Source organism: Myotis daubentonii, chromosome X (assembly GCF_963259705.1).
Source record: "Myotis daubentonii chromosome X, mMyoDau2.1, whole genome shotgun sequence".
In the NCBI taxonomy this organism is placed as follows: domain Eukaryota; kingdom Metazoa; phylum Chordata; class Mammalia; order Chiroptera; family Vespertilionidae; genus Myotis; species Myotis daubentonii.
Window position 1 is genome coordinate 97465955 of NC_081861.1, and position 16714 is coordinate 97482668.

Here is a 16714-nt window from a genome sequence, read left to right on the forward strand (position 1 = left end):
TCCACATGTGCTAAGGTTTTCAGGAGCAGAAGTCAGCTATGACCAACTACCAAAGAAAAATCCACCTAAGCATGCAGTTGTTCTAAATTTAGTCACTGTGGTGCAATGTCAATACCTAATTATGAGAATAGCTTCTGAAAGTAGAATGACTACTTCAGCTTTTCTCCTGAAACAAAAGATTTATAAATTCCTTGATAAAAAATTATGGAATCTTAAACTACATAGAGGAAGTAGCGTAAAGTTGTTATTAGAAACATCTCTGGAGAGAAGGAAGATGGCTGCCGACCGGAAGGAAGACTGCAAGATAGTGCATGAGTGAGAGAACGAAAGGAGACTGTTTGGTCACATGGGGAGTGTTTGTTTGTGAGTTGAGGGACAGCTATACTCCAGGAGACTATGGGGGGTTGCCAGACAGGGTTCCCCTGACCCGGAACTGCTACTGGGATCCCTCCCGAGTGACAGGCTCTGAAACAGAGACTGTGCCGTCTTGAAGGGGAGAGTGGACGTTTTTGGAAGCCTGAAAATCCCGAGAATCTACAACATCTGCACCCAGCGAACAGCTGTGAACCCAGGAACACTGGCCCCCAAGCAGCGTGAGCATGAGGATTTGGAGGACCTCTCAACCTCCTCACAGAAAGGTCATATTTCGCCTGGGATAAGGAGAGAGAGAACTACATAACCAGACACCCGAAGAAGAGAGATCATGGGGAGAAAATGAAATGGCCCTCAAATGAAAAAGCAGGCATCACCAGAAAAGGAAGTAAACGAAATGGAGGCAAGCAACCTGTCAGAGAAAGAATTCAGAGAAATGGTCATAAAGTGGATGATAAAAATAGAATAAAAATTCAGCAATATGTGTAAGAACCAAGAAGAAATGAAGAAGCAAGAAGAAATGAAAAATGACATCGCTGCCAAAAAGAACTCAATAGAAAGCATCAACAGTGGACTAGAAGAAGCAGAGGACCGCATCACTAAGCTAGAAGACAAGGTAGGAAAAAATACCCAAGCAGAGCAGCTTCAACAATAAAAAAAAATTAAAAAGCAGGAAGAGAGCCTAAGAGAATTTTGGAACAACACAGAACAAAACAACATCCACTTAATAGGGGAGCCAGAAGGACAGGAAACTGAGCGAGGAATAAAAAACCTGTTTGAAGAAATAATGACAAAAAACATCCCTGATAACGGCAAGAAAAAACTCACACAAATCCAAGAAGCTCACAGAGTCCCAAACAAAATAAACCCCAAAAGACCAATGCCAAAACACATTATAATTAAATTGGCAAAAACCAACAACAAAGTAAGAATATTAAAAGCAGCCAGAGAGATACAGAAAGTTACCTACAAAGGATCCCCGATCAGACTAGCAACTGATTTCTCAACAGAAACACATCAGGGATGAAGGGAATGGAATGAAATACACAAAGTCATGCAAAGGAAGGATCTGAATCCAAGAATACTGTACCTAGCAAGGCTATCAATCAAAATTTGAGGGTGAAATCAGGAGCTTCAAAGACAAAAAAGGACTAAGGGAGTTTATTACCACCAAACCAGCAAAAGGGTCTACTGTAAAAAGAAGAAATAGAAAAGGAAGAAGGAACACAGGGGAAAAGAATAAAAATTGTGACAAACAAGTACCTATCAATAATAACTTTAAATGTAAATAGTTTAAATGCCCCAATGAAAAGATATAGGGTAACTGAGTGGATAAGAAAACTTGACCCATATATCTGCTGTCTACAGGAAACCCACCTCAGAAAAAATGGTGCACAAAGACTGATGGTGAAGGGATGGAAAAAGCTATTTCGGGTGAATGGAAATGAAAAAAAAAGCTGGGGTAGCAATGCTTATATCTAACAAATTAGATCACAAAGTGAAGGACATAAGAAGAGATAAGGAAGGCCATTTCCTAATATTAAAGGGAGCAATCCAACAAGAAGACATAACTCTGGTAAACATATATGCACTCAATAGAGGAGCACCCAAATACATAAAAAACTTCTGGAGGCCTTAGCCAGTCTGGCTCTGTGGATAGAGTGTCGGACTGTGGACTGAAAGGCCCCAGGTTCGATTCCGGTGAAGGGCATGTACCTTGGTTGAGGGAACATCCCCAGTAGGAGGGGTGCAGGAGGCAGCTGATCGATGTTCCTCTCTCATCGATGTTTCTAACTTTATATCCCTCTTCCATCCTCTCTGTGAAAAATCAATAAACTATATATTTTAAAAAACTTCTGGAGGATATCAAGGGAGAGATAGACAGCAATACAATCATACTGGGGGACTTTCATACCCCACTATCACCATAGGACAAATCCTCTAAACAAAAATTCAGTAAAAAAACATCAATCCTAAATAACTCACTAGATCAGATGGAATTAATTGACATCTTCAGAATATATCACCCCAAAGCCACAGAATATACATTCTTCTCAAGTGTACATGGGTCATTTTCAAAGATAGACCATATATTGGGTCACAGGCAAAGTCTCTTCAAATTCAAGAACATAGAAATCATATCAAGCATCTTCTCAGATCACAATGACATAAACCTGGAAATCAACTATAATAAAAACAATCCGAAAACATCAAACACATGGAGACTAAATAGCATGCTATTAAACAATGGCTGGGTTACCAGAGAGATCAAAGAAGAAATAAACAACATCATGGCAACAAATGACAATGAAAACACAACAATCCAAAATAAATGGGACACAGCGAAAACAGTCTTGAGAGAGAAGTTCATAGCTCTACAAGTTTAATGCAAAAAAAAACCAAGAAACAATGGTAATAAATTACCTAACCCTACAACTCAAAGAGTTAGAAAAAGAGCAACAAGAAAAGCCCAGTGTAAGCAGAAGGAAGGAAATAATAAAGATTAGACTGGAGATAAACAACATATAGACAGAAAAAAAAACATACAAAAGATCAACAAAACCAAGAGCTGTTTCTTTGAAATGATAAACAAGATTGATGAACCTCTAGCCAGTCTCACCAAGAAGCAAAGAGAGAGGACCAAAATAAACAAAATCAGAAATGAAAGAGGAGAAATAACAACAGACCCCATAGAAATACAAAGCATTGTTAAAAAAAAAATACTATGAACAACTCTATTCCAACAAACTGGACAAGCTGGAGGAAATGGACATATTCCTAGAAAAATACAACCTTCCAAAACTCAATCAGGAAGATTCTAAAAATCTCAATAGGCCAATAACTATGGAAGAAATTGAAGCTGTCATCAAAAAGCTTCCAGCAAGCAAAAGTCCAGGGCAAGATGGCTTCACAGGGGAGTTTTATCAAACAGTCAAGGATGAACTAAAACCTATCCTCCACAGGCTACTACAAAAAATTCAAGAGGAAGGAACACTTCCAAGCTCATTCTATGAAGCCAGCATCACCCTAATACCAAAACCAGAAAAAGACAACACAATGAAAAAGAATTACAGGCCAATATCCCCCATGAACATAGATGACAAAATCCTCAACAAAATCCTAGCAAATCAGATCCAGCAGTACATCAGAAAGATAATATACCATGACCAAGTAGGATTTATCCCAGGGAAGCAAGGATGGTACAATATCCGCAAATCAATAAACGTGATACATCACATAAACAAATTGAGAGATAAAAACCACATAGTCATATCAATTGATGCAGAAAAAGCATTTGACACAATCCAACACCCATTTTTGATAAAAACTCTCACCAACGTGGAAATAGAAGGATCATACCTCAACATAATGAAAGCCATATATGACAAGCCCACAGCCAACATCATACTCAATGGGCAAAAACTAAAACCATTTACCCTAAGGACAGGAACAAGACAGGGATGCCCACTCTCACCACTCCTGTTCAACATAGTACCGGAAATACTAGCCATTGTGATCAGACAAGAAGAAGAAATAAAAGACATCAAAATTGGAAAAGAAGTAAAACTGTCCTTATTCGCAGATGACATGCTATTGTACATAAAAAACCCGAAAGATTCCATCAAAAAACTATTAGACTTAATAAATTAATGTGGCAATGTAGCAAGATACAAAATTAACGCCAAGAAATCTATGGCCTTTTCATACATCAACAATGTACTCTCTCAGAAAGAGAAAAGAAACAATCCCATTTACCACAGCAACAATAACCAAAAAAATGATGTTTATGAATAAACTTAACCAAGGATGTAAAAAAGCTGTATTCAGAAAACTACAAGACATTGAAAAAAGGAACTGTAGTCATAAAAAAGTGGAAAAATATACTGTGTTCATGAATTGGGATAATTAACATCATGAAAATGCCCATACTACCCAAAGCAAAGTATCAATTCAATGCAACCCCTATTAAAATACCAACAGCATACTTCAAAAACCTAGAACAAACTCTACAAAAATTCATCTGGAAAAAAAAAAGAACCCAATAGCTGCAACAATCTTGAGAAAGAAAAACAATGTTGGAGCGATCACAAGACCAGATATCAAGCTATACTACAAAGCCACTGTTCTCAAAACTGCCTGGTACTGGCAGAAGAACACACATATAGACCAGTGGAACAGAACAGAGAACCCAGAAGTTGACACAAGCCAGTATGCTCAATTAATATTTGACAAAGGAGGCAAGAGCATACAATGAAGTCAAGACAGTCTCTTCAATAAATGGTGTTGGGAAAAATTGAACAGATACCTGCAAAAAACTGAAACTACACCACCAACTTACACCATACACAAAAATAAACTCAAAATGGATAAAGGACTTAAATGTAAGATGGGAAACCATAAAAATCTTAGAAGAAGCCATAGGCACCATAATAGCAGACATTTGTCATAGCAATATCTTTACCTATACAGCTCCTAAGGCAATGGAAACTAAAGAGAAAATAAAAAAATGGGACTCATCAAAATAAAAAGCTTCTGCACAGCAAAAGAAACCATCAATAAAAAAAAAAAAAAAAAAAAAAAAAAAAAAAAAAACAAGAAAACCCACAGCATGGGATTATATATTTGCCAATATTATCTCTGATAAGGGTTTAATCTCCAAAATTTATAGGGAAATCATACAACTTAACAAAAGCAAGATAAATAATCCAGTCAACAAATGGGCAAAGGACCAAAATAGACACTTTTCGAAAGAGGGCATACAGAAAGCCAAAAGATATATGAAAACATGCTCAAAGTCGCTTATCATTCAGGAGATGCAAATCAAAAGAACAATGAGGTACCATCTCACACCTTCCAGAATGGCTATCATCAATAAATCACTAAACAACAAGTGCTGGAGAGGATGCAGAGAAAAAGGAACACTTGTGCACTGCTGGTGGGAATGCAGACTGGTGCAGCCACTATGGAAGACTGTATGGAGTTTCCTCAAAAAGTTAAAAATGGAACTCCCATTTGACCCAGTGATCCCACTTCTAGGAATATATTCCAAGAAAACAGAAACACCAATCAGAAAAGATATATGCACCCCTATGTTCATAGCAGCACAATTCACCATAGCTAAGATTTGGAAACAGCCTAAGTGCCCATCAGGAGATGAGTAGATTAAAAAACAGTGGTACATATACACAATTTAATACTATGCTGCTATAAAAAGGAAGGAAATCCTAACGTTTGCAACAGCATGAATGGAGCTGGAGAGTATTATGCTAAGCGAAATAGGCCAGTCAGAGAAAGATAAATATCACGTGATCTCACTCATTTGTGGAATATAAAGAACATTATAAACTGATGAACAAAAACAGATCCAGATACATAGAGTCATTGATCAGAATGTCAAACCTCAGAGGGAAGTAGGGGAGGGTAAGGGTAAGGGGAACAAATCAACCAAAGGACTTGTATGCATGCATATAAGCCTAACCAATGGACACAGACAACAGGCTGGTGAGGGCATGAGTGAGGGGGGGATAATCAAGGAATAAAGATGCATATGTAATACCTTAGTTAATAAAGAAATTTAAAGAAAGAAAGAATATATGCAGCCCTATGTTCATAGTAGCACAATTTACTAGTATAATAGCCAAGATTTGGGAACAGCCTAAGTGCTTATCAGTTGATGAGTGGATTAAAAAACTGTGGTACATGTACATAATGGAATACTACACCACTGTAAAAGAGAAAGATCTCTTTCCATTTGCAACAGCATGGATGGACCTGGAGAGCATTATGCTAAGTGAAATAAGCCAGTCAGAGAAAGATAAGTATCACATGATCGCACTCTTATGTGGGATATAATGATCAACATAAACTGATGAACAAAAATAGAGCCAGAGACAAGGTAGCACTGAACATATCTTCCAACCTCAGAGTGAAGGCAGTGGAGGCGGGGGGGTGGGGGGGGTTAGAGGTCAACCAAAGGACTTGTATGCATGCATATTAGCATAACCAATGGACACACAGACACTGAGGTTGTGGGGGCTTGCCCTTGGTGGTGGGAGTGGCCAGGGGGGTGTCAATTGGGGAAAAAGGAAACATATGTAATACTTTAAACAAGAAAAAAAAAGGGAAAAAGACAAGATGGGAGTGAGAAATTGAAGGGAGTATAATAAATATATAGGAACTGTGATGGTAAAAGACTTAGAAGCCCTCTGTGGAGCCCTTACTCCATGCCTTGAAGAGGGGATGATTTGAGTAAAAAGGCAATATACCTAGGAAAACAGTGATGAACCAAGAGAGAGCCTAGGGTCACTATGGCCAACAGAGTGGTTATCCGTATTCTTCTCCATCATACTTTTTGGTAACTTTCAATTTTCATCCTATAGCCCAAAGGCCATTAACAATATGTTCTCCTCTACCTCTTGGTAAGCTTCCTGAAAACCATCATCCTTAACATTCCACTTACCTCACTGTATTCCTGGAAAGTTGCTCAAAATATAAGCTTTCATGTAATTAATCCACTTTTAGATAGAAAAAAGAACACAGTGCAAACCAATACAATTCATAACACCTTCTTACCTTTTTCTGCTGGGCTCAAAACAGTGACTGTAAAAAGAGAGAAAAAGATAAAAATTATTAATACTTAAAAACATTATTTTTCTAAGCCATTTCTCCATAGCATTATTTTTAAGAAAGACTGTCAATGGTACTTTAGGAAATCATCAGCCTGCTGAGACAAGGGAAGGTAAGAATTACATTTCATTCTTTGCTATCTTCCTTTATCTTAAACTTTGAGTACTTAAGAATTTCTACTCATTCAACAAATACAGGTATAATCTTGTTAAAATAAAACAGCAAATGGAAATGCGAAAAAAATTAAGAACGTAAAAACTTCTCAGTTAGGAAATCATTATTCATTTTCAAAAAGTATTCACTGTAGAACATCTTCAAATACCAAGCATTTCTTGTATATTTAGAGGTAACATCGTGTGGGGATTTCATGCCAGCTCGGAAGTAGAAATATCTGGGTGAGAATCTCCATCACAATACTTTGTGGCCCTGTGCAAAATCTTTAACTTCTCTAACAGTACCTACCTCACAAGGTTACATGAGATTTAAATAAGTTAACACATGAAAATGCTATTCAGCATTATATCTGGCAAAAGGTAAGTGCTTAATGAATATTAATTATTATTATATTTGAACTAAGATATCATAGAATATCAAAACTGAAAAGGAAATTAGCAATTATCTGATGTTTCTGTGTCATTTCAAAGATGGGGAAAATGGACTAGAGTAGTATGAAATGATTTCCTCAAGATTATAGTTCAAGTTAGCAGTAGAGTAGGGAATAGATTGCAACCTCAAGGGCTTTTCCATGTGCTTTATCAAACTTTCTCAATAATTTCTTTCTGACCAATTGTGACATATACATATATTTTGTTCATAATTTCATTTGATGATGTGAGGCCTATGTGTCTTTATTCACCAACCGCATCTGTATATACGTATACTAGATCCTAAGGTAAGATTAAATTAAAAGGCAAAACCAGGTGAAGACACTACAAAGAAAGAGAATTGCAGGCCAATATCCCTGATGAATATAGACGCTAAAATCCTCAACAAAATTCTAGCAAATCAGATCCAGCATTACATTAGAAAGATCATACATCATCACCTAATGTGATTTATTCCAGGGATGCAAGGCTGGTACAATATCCACGAATCGAAAAAGATGATGCATCACATAAACAGATTGAGAGACAAAAATCAATTAATCATATCAATTCATGCAGAAAAGGCATTTGACAAAATCTAACACCCTTTCCTGATTAAAAAAAAACTCTCAGAGCATTATGCTAAGTGAAATAAGCCAGTCAATAAAGGAAAAATACCACATGATCTCACTCATTCGTGGACAATAGAGACCATTATAAACTTTTGAACAATAATAGATACAGAGGCAGAGCTGCCTCAAACAGATTGTCAAACTGCAGCGGGAAGGCTGGGGAGGGTTGGGGGGCAGGAGGTAGGGGGGTAAGAGATCAACTAAAGGACTTGTATGCATGCATATAAGCATAACCAATGGACATAAGACACTGGGTGATAGGGGAGGCTAGGGGACTGTCTAGGGCGGGGGGATAAAATGGATACATATGTAATACCCTTTGTAATACTTTAAGCAATAAAAAAAAAAAACTCTCAGCAAAGTGGGAATAGAGGAATCATACCTCAACATAATAAAATCCTCATATGACAAACCTACAGCCAACATCATACTCAATGGGGAAATCTAAAACCATTTCCCCTAAGAACAGGAACAAGACAGGGATGCCCACTTTCACCACTCCTGTTTGACAAACTACTCGAAGTGCTAGTCATAGCAATCAGACAAGAAAAAGAAATAGAAGGCATCCAAATTGGAAAGGAAGTAAAATTGTCATTATTCACAGATGACGTGACATTGTACATAGAAAACGATAAAGACTGCATTAAAAAAACTACCAGAACTAATAAATGAATTCAGCAATGTAGCAAGATACAAAATTAACACCCAGAATGTTGTCGCTCTAGTCCCACTTCGGGCATCCATTTATACTGGGGTTCATGTCCCAGCATCAAGAAGGGTTCAGGAATCTGGAAAAGGGGCTGTGCGTAGATGACATGGAAATCCAGAGATTAATAAAGAGTCCGGAGATGAGATATAATTTTGAAAGGCATTGGGGGTCAAAGGACCTTCAGCTAAAGGAACTGAAGAGTGTCCCTTCTTGTCTAGGACCCTTGCTTTTATTAACACAATTTGTACGAAGGCAAGGTGGAGATAATACACTTCAATGGGTAAGGTTTCAAAGGGTACAGAGTCCATTGTCAGAATGGGGGAATAGCCTACGGCTGTTCAGGTGTTTGGCCAGTAGTAGGCAATAACATGTAGATTAAGATGCCCTTTAACTGTCTGGCAGCCACAATCAGTTTCCTATGCAGGTTTGGGGAAATGCCTTTAAGCCATTCCCAACAGGTGACTAAATCTGTGACTCAACCCTGTTGACTCCCCAAGTTTTATCAACCTTTTGATGGAACTCTTAAAATTATGACATGCTGGAATTGGTCTATGGCACCAGAAATCTATGGCTTTTTTATACTCCAATAATGAACTCACAGAAAGAAAAACTAAAACACAATCCCATTTACCATTAAAAAACTAATAGTAAGATACCTATGAATAAATTTAACCAAGGAGGTAAACAAACTGTACTCAGAAAATTGCAGGATGCTGAAAAAAGAGATAGGGGAAGATATAAACAAATGAAAGAATATACTGTATTCATGGATTGGTAGAAATAACATCATTAAAATGTCCATACTAGACTTCCAAAATGGCGACCAGCAGGAAGGTAGGGAGGGAGAGAGTGTGAGAGCGCAAGGAAGTGATAGAGGAGTGTGTGGACGCGTGTGCTGTGTGTGTATGAGCTACGGACAGTTAGATTCTGCAGGTCTACTAAGGGGCTGCTAAACCGGGCAGTCTTAGGCATCGGAGTCCTGCTCCCTATGCAGACACTCCTGGGCGGCCAGCACAGGCACAGCGACCACGTCATCTTGGGAAACAGAGCTGCTTGAGACTAGGATCCTGGCCTCAGCACCACCCAGTCTGATCTCAGACGCATACCAGGACCCTGCAGCCACTGAGGACAGAGACCTGTGACCACAGATACAGACCTGCGGACACCAAAAGTTCCTAAGTCCCCACTGCAGATCCATGAGTAACAGAGCCCATCCCCCCTTCCCACAGGCTTGCAGGCAGCACCAGAGTAACTAACTGATAGACCCACCCCTTGCTGGGGCCTCAGCGCTCCAGGAACTTTAGCCTGGAAGTGCGTGAGCACCTTGGAACTGATCCTACAGGCACTGCCAGCTTCTGAGCCCTGGACTGAAAGCAAACACGTGAACCCCAGGAACTGAGCCTAGGCGCACTGCCTGCTTCTGAGCCCTGAGCTGGGAGCATTCGCGCGAACTCCAGGAATTTGTCCCACATATCACAGGCCCAGGGACCCCGATTCTCTGGGCAGGTGGCAGCACCAAGCACCAGTGACTTGACTGTGTTTCTTTTCACCTGTGCCTGAGATCCTGATTTCCTATGCATTCATACTAAGAGCCAGTGACTCCAATTCCTGGTGCAAGGGCACACAGGGGCCCTGATTCTAAAGGCAAGGTCACGCGAAGCAACCGAAACTCTGATACTGGATTCTGGGGAACTCTGACTCCTGGCGCATGCTAGGGGACTCTGGTTTTCAACACGCTTCAGGGGGGTCTCTGTTTCAGCACAGTGCAGGCAGGGTCCCTGATTCTAAAGAAAGGTACGAGGACACATTGAGCGCTGACAACACTGACTCTGAGCGAGCCTGGTTCCCACCAACCCACAATAACCACACATCTTAGTGTCAGAGCTCTTCAGTGACACTAGGGTGGTGGGAGGCTCCCACTGCACACGGCTCAGGCCAACGCAACTCAACGTTTGAACCATCGGGAGATGATCAGAATGAAGAGAAGAAACAACACCCAGAGGAAAGACAATGAGGAGTCACCAGGAAAGGACATTAATGAAGTTGAAGCATGCAACATGACAGAAAAAGAATTCAGAATAATGGTTGTACAATTCATTCACCGGATGGATGAGAAAATCAACAACCTATGCAAGCATCAGGAAGAAATGAAAAGTGATACAGCTACAATCAAAAACACCATGGAAAGTTTCAACAGCAGACTAGAAGAAGCAGAGGACCAAATTAGTGAATTAGAAGATAAGGCAGAGAAACAAGCTCAATCTGAACAGCAACTGGAGAAAAGAATTAAAAAGCAGGAGGAGAGCCTAAGGGAGCTTCGGGACAACATGAAACGAAGTAACATACGCACAATAGGGCTGCAAGAAGGACAAGAAGAGCAGCAATGATTAGAAAATCTATTTGAGGAAATAATGGCAGAAAACTTCCCTGATATGGGGAAGAAAAAAGTTACACAAGTACAGAGAGTCCCAGGCAAGATGAACCCCAAAAGACCCACACCAAGACACGTCATAATAACGATGGCAAATGTACAAGACAAAGACATAATCTTTTTTTAAAATATATATTTTATTGATTTTTTACAGAGAGGAAGGGAGAGAGATAGAGAGTTAGAAACATCGATGAGAGAGAAACATTGATCAGCTGCCTCCTGCACATCTCCTACTGGGGATATGCCCGCAACCCAGGTACATGCCCTTGACTGGAATCGAACCTGGGACCTTTCAGTCCACAGGCCGACGCTCTATCCACTGAGCCAAACCGGTTTCAGCCAAAGACAGAATCTTAAAGGCTGCAAGAGAGAAACAGAGAGTTACCTACAAAGGATCCCCCATCAGATTAGCAAATGATTTCTCAACAGAAACACATCAGGCCAGAAAAGAATGGACAGAAATTTACAAAGAATTGCAAAGCAAAGGACTGAATCCAAGAATACTCTATCCAGCAAGGCTATCATTCAAAATTGAAGGGGAAATAAGAAGCTTCACAGACAAAAAAAGGCTAAGGGAGTTTATCACCACCAAGCCAGCAATGCAAGAAATGCTAAAGGGACTGGTGTAAAAAGAAGAACTAAAAAGCCCAGAAAGAAAACAGCCACAACAAATAAATAGAAATGGCTACAAACAAGTACCTTTCAATAATAACTTTAAACGTAAATGGACTCAATGGTCGAATCAAAAGGCATCGAGTGGCTGAATGTATAAAAAACATGACCCATATATTTGCTGTCTACAAGAGACCCACCTCATTAGAAGGGACTCACACAGACTGAAAGTGAAGGGATGGAAAAATATCGTTCAGGCAAATGGAAATGAAAAAAAAGCTGGGGTAGCAATACTTATATCAGACAAAATAGACAAAGTGAAGGCCATAACAAGAGATAAGGAAGGCCACTTCATAATGCTAAAGCGATCAATACAACAAGAGGATATACCCTAATAAACATATATGCACCCAATGCAGGAGCACCCACATACATAAGAAAACTCCTGGAAGATATCAGGGGAGAGATCGACAACAATACAATCATGTAGGGGACTTTAATACACCACCAACGTCACTGGATAAATCCGCTAGACAAAAACTCAGCAAAGAAACAGCAATCCTAAATGACTCACTAGATCAGATGGACTTAATTGACATCTTCAGAACACTTCACCCCAAAGCCAGGGAATATACGTTCTTCTCAGGTGCTCATGGGACATCTTCAAAAATAGACCACATATTGGGTCACAAAGTCTCCCTATATTCAAGAGGATTGAAATCATACCAAGCATCTTCTCAGACCACAAGGCCATAATATTAGAAATAAACTACAACAAAAACAACTCAAAATACTCAAAAACTTGGAAGCTGAATAGCACGTTATTAAATATTGATTGGGTTACCAATGAGATCAAAGAAGAAATTAAAAACATCCTGGAAACTAATGACAATGAAACCAAAACAATCCAAAACCTTTGGAACGCAATGAAAGCAGTCCTGAGAGGGAAGTTTATAGCTCTACAGGCCTATCTCAACAAACAAGAAAAAATGGTAGTAAATCATCTAAATCTACAGCTCAATGAATTAGAAAGACACCAACAAGAAAAGCGCAGAGTGAGCAGAAGGAAGGAGATAATAAAGATTAGAGCAGAAATAAATGACATAGAGACCAAAAAAACAATACAGAAAATCAATGAAACAAAGAGCTGGTTCTTTGAAAGGATAAACAAGATTGACAAACCTCTAGCCAGGCTCACCAAGAAGCAAAGAGAAAGGACCCAAATCAACAAAATCAGAGATGAGAGAGGCAAAATAACAACAGATCCCACAGAAATACAAATGATTGTAAATAAATAGTATGGACAACTCTACTCCAACAAACTAGACAACTTGGAGGAAATAGACATATTCCTAGAAAAATACAACATGCCAAAAGAAGGAACACTTCCAAGCTCATTCTATGAAGCCAGCATCACCCTAATACCAAAACCAGGTAAAGACAACACAGTGAAAGAGAATTACAGGCCAATATCCCTCAGGAACATAGATGCCAAAATCCTCAACAAAATCTTAGCAAATCGGATCCAGCAGTACATCAGAAAGATCATACACCACGACCAAGTAGGATTTATCCCAGGGATGCAAGGATGGTACAATATCCGCAAATCAATAAACGTGATACATCACATAAACAAATTGAGAGAAAAAACCCACATAGTCATATCAATGGATGCAGAAAAAGCGTTTGACAAAATTCAACACCCATTTTTGATAAAAACTCTCAGCAGGTGGGAATTAAAGTATCATACCTCAACATAATAAAAGCCATATATGACAAACCCACATCCAACATCATACTCAATGGACAAAAACTAACACCATTTCCCTTAAGAACAGGAACAAGACAGGGATGTCCACTCTCACCACTCCTGTTCGACATAGTACTGGAAGTATTAGCCATTGCAATTAGACAAGAAGAAGAAATAAAAGGCATCCAAATTGGAAAAGAAGAAGTAAAACTGTCCTTATTTGCAGATGACATGATATTATACTTAAAAAACCCGAAAGACTCCATCAATAAACTATTAGACTTAACAAATGAATTTGGCAATGTAGCAGGATACAAAATTAATGCCAAGAAATCTATGGCATTTCTATACACCAATAGTGAATGTGCAGAAAGAGAGACTAAAAAAGCAATCCCATTTACCATCGCACCAAAAAAATTAAGCTACCTAGGAATAAACTTAACTAAAGAGGTAAAAGACCTCTTCTCAGAAAACTACAGGACGTTGAAAAAAGAGATAGAGGAAGACATAAAGAGATGGAAGAACATACCATGTTCTTGGATTGGTAGAATCAACATCATTAAAATGTCCATACTGCCCAAAGCAATCTATAAATTCAATGCACTTCCTATTAAAATACCAATGGCATATTTCACAGACCTAGAACGTACTCTCCAAAAATTCATCTGGAATAAAAAACGACTCCGAATAGCTGCAGCGATCCTGAGAAAGAACAAAGTAGGTGGGATCTCAATACCAGATATCAAGCTGTATTACAAAGCCACTGTTCGCAAAACTGCCTGGTACTGGCACAAGAACAGACATATCGATCAATGGAATAGAATAGAGATCCCAGGAATCAGCCCCAACCAATACCTTCAATTAATATTTGACAAAGTAGGCAAGAACATACAATGGAGTCAAGATAGTTTCTTCAATAAATGGTGTTGGGAAAATTGGACAGATACATGCAAGAAAATTAAGCTGGACCACCAACTTACACCATACACAAAAATAAACTCAAATGGATAAAGGACTTAAATATACGTCGGGAAACCATACAAATACTAGAAAAATCCAAAGGCAACAAAATCTCAGACATATGCCGAAGCAATTTCTTCACCGATACAGCTCCTAGGGCATTGGAAACCAAAGAGAAAATGAACAACTGGGACTACATCAAAATAAAAAGCTTCTACACAGCAAAAGAAACCATCAACAAAACAATAAGAAAACCCACTGCGTGGGAAAACATATTTGCCAATGTCATATCTGATAAGGGCCTAATCTCCAAAATTTATAGGGAACTCATACAACTTAACAAAAGGAAGATAAACAATCCAATCACAAAATGGGCAAAGGATCTAAATAGACACCTTTCAAAAGAGGACATTCAGAAAGCCAAGAGACATATGAAAACATGCTCAAAGTCACTAATCATCTGAGAGATGCAAATCAAAACAACAATGAGGTACCATCTCACACCTGTCAGACTGGCTATTATCAAATCAACAAACGACAAGTGCTGGAGAGGATGTGGAGAAAAAGGAACACTTGTGCACTGCTGGTGGGAATGCAGACTGGTGCAGCCACTATGGAAGACAGTATGGAGTTTCCTCAAAAAACTACAAATGGAACTCCCATTTGACCCTGTGATCCCACTTCTAGGAATATATCCCAGGAAACCAGAAACACCAATCAGAAAGGATATATGCACCCCTATGTTCATAGCAGCACAATTCACCATAGCTAAGATCTGGAAACAGCCTAAGTGCCCATCTGTAGATGAATGGATTAGAAAACTGTGGTACATCTACACGATGGAATACTATGCTGCTCTAAAAAGGAAGGAACTCTTACCATTTGCAACAGCATGGATGGAACTGGAGAGCATTATGCTAAGTGAAATAAGCCAGTCAATGAAGGAAAAATACCACATGATGTCACTCATTTCTGGATAATAAAGACCATTATATACTTATGAACAAAAATAGATACAGAGGCAGAGCTGCCTCAAACAAACTGTCAAACTACAGCAGGAAGGCCGGGGAGGGTGGTAGGGCAGGAGGGGGGTGGGTAAGAGATCAACCAAAGGACTTGTATGCATGCATATAAGCATAACCAATGGAAATAAGACACTGGGGGGTAGGGGAGGTCAGGGGATTGTCAAGGGCGGGGGGAAAAAGGAGACATATGTAATACTTTTTATAATACTTTAAGCAATAAAAAAAAATGGTCCATCTAAAAAAAAAATTCCATACTATCAAAACCAATATACAGATTCAATGCAATCCCCATTAAACTACCAATGGCATACTTCAAAGAACTAGAACAAACTCTTCGAAAATTCATCTGGAATAAAAAAAAAAGACCCTGGTCCGAGCCATCTTGAGTGGCTGTTTTCAGAAGCATACACATCCTGAGACCCTGCAACCATGGCACCCAGGAATCGGCTACTGACCCAGAAACACTGTATTTAAAGCAGCTCGAATATGTGGACTCAGAGGAGCCCTGCTCCTCCTCAAGGAAAGGTCAGATTCCGCCTTGATAAGGGTGCAGTTTGCAATTCAGGTTGGAGAGAGGAACGTACACGGGGAAATCTGCACCCCACAAAGTTCGCGGCCTTTGGGGCCAGTGTGATCCGTGAGTGCGGAAGGGGTCTCACAGGACTGCTGCCAGAAGGGAACTCTAAAAATAAGCCCATAGCTGGACTGGGTGCAAAAAGGCAGCCTCGGATTTTGCCAGTGTACCCACTGCTTAGTACCAGGGGAGAGAGGATGTGCGGAAGAGACTGTGCACAGAGCTGGATGGTGGAGGGTTACGAGAGCTCGTGGACCTCCTCAGGCCCTTTTCTTTTTCTCTCTCTCCCCTTTAAATCTTTGTGTTTGATTATGAAACCCAATACATAGAATCGCTCAATTGGGGTCACTCGCAGAGACTGCAGGGGAAAGTTGTTTTTGTGGAACCTGGGAATCAGAGCTGGGAGTAACAATCAAAGAAACAGCTCTGTGGCAGTCG

The 16714-nt window shown here is 39.5% G+C and overlaps 1 protein-coding gene across 2 annotated transcripts in view; it reads right to left on the reverse strand.

The window, feature by feature from the left end:
* Positions 1 to 16714, reverse strand: part of ZDHHC15 (zinc finger DHHC-type palmitoyltransferase 15) — a 384007-nt gene that overhangs the window by 317723 nt on the left and 49570 nt on the right. For both annotated transcript variants that reach the window (XM_059679681.1, XM_059679680.1), the window contains exon 2: positions 6946 to 6972. In XM_059679681.1, coding sequence (XP_059535664.1) covers positions 6946 to 6972 — 27 coding nt within the window. The remainder of the gene's footprint in view (positions 1 to 6945; positions 6973 to 16714) is intronic.